General features: G+C 50.5%; 1 protein-coding gene across 1 annotated transcript in view; it reads left to right on the top strand.

Annotated features, from left to right (window-relative positions):
- Nucleotides 1-611: 611 nt before the first annotated feature.
- Nucleotides 612-3,127, top strand: part of SENP2 (SUMO1/sentrin/SMT3 specific peptidase 2) — a 41,296-nt gene continuing 38,780 nt past the window's right edge. Inside the window, 1 exon segment of the mRNA XM_011953386.1 lies at nt 612-946. Within this exon segment, the coding sequence (XP_011808776.1) occupies nt 621-946 (326 nt within the window). The 5' untranslated portion in view covers nt 612-620.

Here is a 3,127-nt window from a genome sequence, read left to right as displayed (position 1 = left end):
CTCTGGCTCCCACTGCACTCTGCACACACCTTTATCACAGTAACCACTTACGGTGTATTGTAACTTGTAATTATCTAAGTACACGTCTCCAAGTAGACCTCAAGGGCAAGGGACTGGAGCTGGTACTCAGACCCCGGGTTCAAGTTCCAGCTGCGTCTCTAGCTAGTTTTGTGATCTTAGGCAAGTAACTTAATCGCTCTATGACTCAATTTCCCTGACTTACAAAATTGGCATAAGACTGTCATATGCCGTTGCTGGACATATTAAGGTGACAATGCGTGAAAAGTACGAGGCAAAAGGTAAGTGCAAAATAAAGGGCGCCTAAAACGATAAATGTGTGTTAATTAACCTGAGCTACCTTTACGTGTGCACTCAGCAAACACTGAGCACCTATTCTCCTCTGGGACCCCGGAACACCTCCTCCGGAATGGAGCAGCCTCACGTGTGGCCTGTGGGCCTTGTCCCACGGGCCGGCTCGGGATTGGCTCAGCCGAAGAGAAAACCCTGCAGACAGCCCTTTCGATCTCGTCAGCGATTGGGCCGGGACCGTCCCACAATTGCTCTTGTTGCTGGGCTCGGAAATAGGGAGCGGTGCCAGGTTGCGCGTGCGCAGATTGAGAATGGAGCTTTCCAGTCGGGCGGGAGGAGGTGACGTCAGGAGTGGTGGCGGGCGGGGTCCTCTGGTAGCCCTGGGGACGCTGTATCTGTGGGCCCTTCAACCGCGTCACAAATCAGCGACCGAACTCTGGCGGTGGTGGCTGAGACGGCGAAGGCGGCAGCGGCGGCGACAGCTCTGGGGTTTGCGTCTCGGGGTGTGTCGGCCGCCGCTGCTGCTCGGGCCTGGTATGTACAGATGGCTGGTTAGGATTCTCGGCACCATTTTCCGTTTCTGCGACCGGTCGGTGCCCTCTGCCCGGGCCCTCCTGAAGAGGCGGCGCTCAGACAGGTGAGACCAGAGGGGGCTGAGCGCCGGCCTGGCCTTACCCCCTCCCCCACAGCAGGCTCCTCGGCCGTGATAGCTTTGATTCAGCCAGGCTCACCCGAAGCAGGTCGCCGGGATCCTAGTGACGTAGTCGCTCCCGCCGGGCTGTGGGGAGGCAACTCCTGATGAAGGAGGAGCTGGTCGTCTTCGGAGCGGCCGGTGATGGCAGGGTCTTTGACATTCTTGTCAGAGGCCAAGCTGGTTGCTGATACCAAATGGGGCTTTGCCGCTCTTAGGCTGAACACTAACATTGAAGGAATACTGTCTTTGTTGTGGCTCACTGTTTACAAAGCACCCTTCCAAGTGTCATCTGCAGACATTAAGTGCAGTTAAAGGAAGTGAGATTCATAGCTTGCCCAAAGCCGTGCCCAAAGCCGTTTTGACTGCAAGTACTGTCCTTGCAGCAAGAAACAGCAGCTGTTTTGTTCTAAAACAGCTGTCAAACAGTCTGTGTGTTTGGGGCCAGAAGGGTTTTGTGCTTTATAATTAGTGAATGAGTAAAAAGGCTTAGGTGCCTCACTCCTTTAAAACAATCACTAGTCTATATTTTTAAATTCGGTTAAAATGTGGGGGAAACTCAAAGCTGTTCTTTTCTTCTTTTCTTTTTCTTTTCTTTTCTTTTTTTTTTTTTTGAGACAGTCTCCCTCTGTCGCCCAGTCTGGAGTGTAGTGGTGTGATCTCGGCTCACTGCAACATCAGCCTCCCGGGTACAAGCGATTCTCATGCCTCAGCCTTCTGAGTAGGCGGGATTACAGGCACCCACCAGCACGCCTGGCTAAATTTTTGTACTTTTAGTAGAGAAGGAGCTTCACCATGTTGCTCAGGCTGGTCTGGAACTCCTGACCTCAAGTGATCTGCCCACCTCACCCTCCCAAACTGCTGGGATTACAGGCCTGAGTCACCGCGCCTGGCTCACAAACACATTTAACTATCATAGATCTGAGAGGCAGGTTTTATTAACTCCATTTTATAGATCAGGACACAGGCTTAGATAAGGTGTGGCGCTATGTCTCCATAGGAGGTGGGCTGGGCCATTTGCAGTCAATGTTGGCCAGTTTTATGGTGAAATTTATGACACAAAAGGGGTGTACTCACCTTTGGTATAGTATGGCCCAGGTTATTATTGCACAGATTGAATAAGATCAAAGTCTTCGTGTATTGTCATGTTGCACTGGAGGGCTATCAAGTGTGACCCCAATATGTTTTCTTTTTCTTTTTCTTTTTTTTTTTGAGATTATAAATCTCACTCTGCCACTTGATATTAGGAGAACGCGTTTTTCTTAAGTACCAGAAGAGTTGGTACCTAGAAAGACATTACTCTTCAGAGTGGTGAATTATGTTGGATTTTAGGCACATTAGGCCTAAGCCAACACGACCTCCTCTAGGGGCCCTTAGCCCTTCCCACAGATGGCCTAGAATTCTTTTCTGTCCAGGGGTCAGGAAAAACAAAGTTGAGAAGAAATTTGTTAACGTTCTTTGAATGCTTTAAAAGGGGAAATTTGCAAGACTAAAGAATGGATTGGAGGGGAGGTAGGTTTGGAGGAAGAAGGGGGTGGGGCCCTGAAAAGGCTACAGGGAGCTGCTCTCTGCTGGAAGGGGATAAGCATCTTCTTGGAGAACTGGGGCATCTGGTTCGAACACCTACAAAAGCTTAAGCAATGTGGTTGTGCCCCTCTTGCAGTACAAAGCTGAAAATTATCCAAGCCGAGGGCAGGTATCTCAATGTCCTTGCTACTCCATATGGCCTTGGGATTCTCCTATGGCCTTCCAGTAAAGAGCTGCTGGGTCCTGGCAAGGCTGTGGCAGTGGTGGAGTTGGGGTTAAGGATAATCCCACTCCTTGGCCAGTGGCTGGACAGTCACCCATGTCTCTACTGTGGACCACAGGACAGCGAAGGCACCAATCGGCAGACAAGTCCCAGGTGGGAGCGAGTATAAGGATGCGTCTCCTTTTCTTCCTTCTAGAGGGTAACTAAGCGGATATGGAGGGAGCATGCATGATGGGAGGCTGAGGACTGCCACGTTTGTTTCTTGAGTTATTGTTTGCTGTTGGGGCCCTGGGATTCTGACTGAGATCTGTAATTCTGAAGCCTTCTCACTCTTCCTGGCAGATGGCCTGTGTTTCAGTATTGAGTTTGTAAGGGTG

The sequence above is a fragment of the Colobus angolensis genome, unplaced genomic scaffold (genome assembly GCF_000951035.1).
Source record: "Colobus angolensis palliatus isolate OR3802 unplaced genomic scaffold, Cang.pa_1.0 Scaffold36, whole genome shotgun sequence".
Lineage (NCBI taxonomy): Eukaryota > Metazoa > Chordata > Mammalia > Primates > Cercopithecidae > Colobus > Colobus angolensis.
The sequence above is the reverse complement of the archived record's forward strand: the minus strand, read 5'-3'. Positions and strand labels throughout refer to the sequence as shown.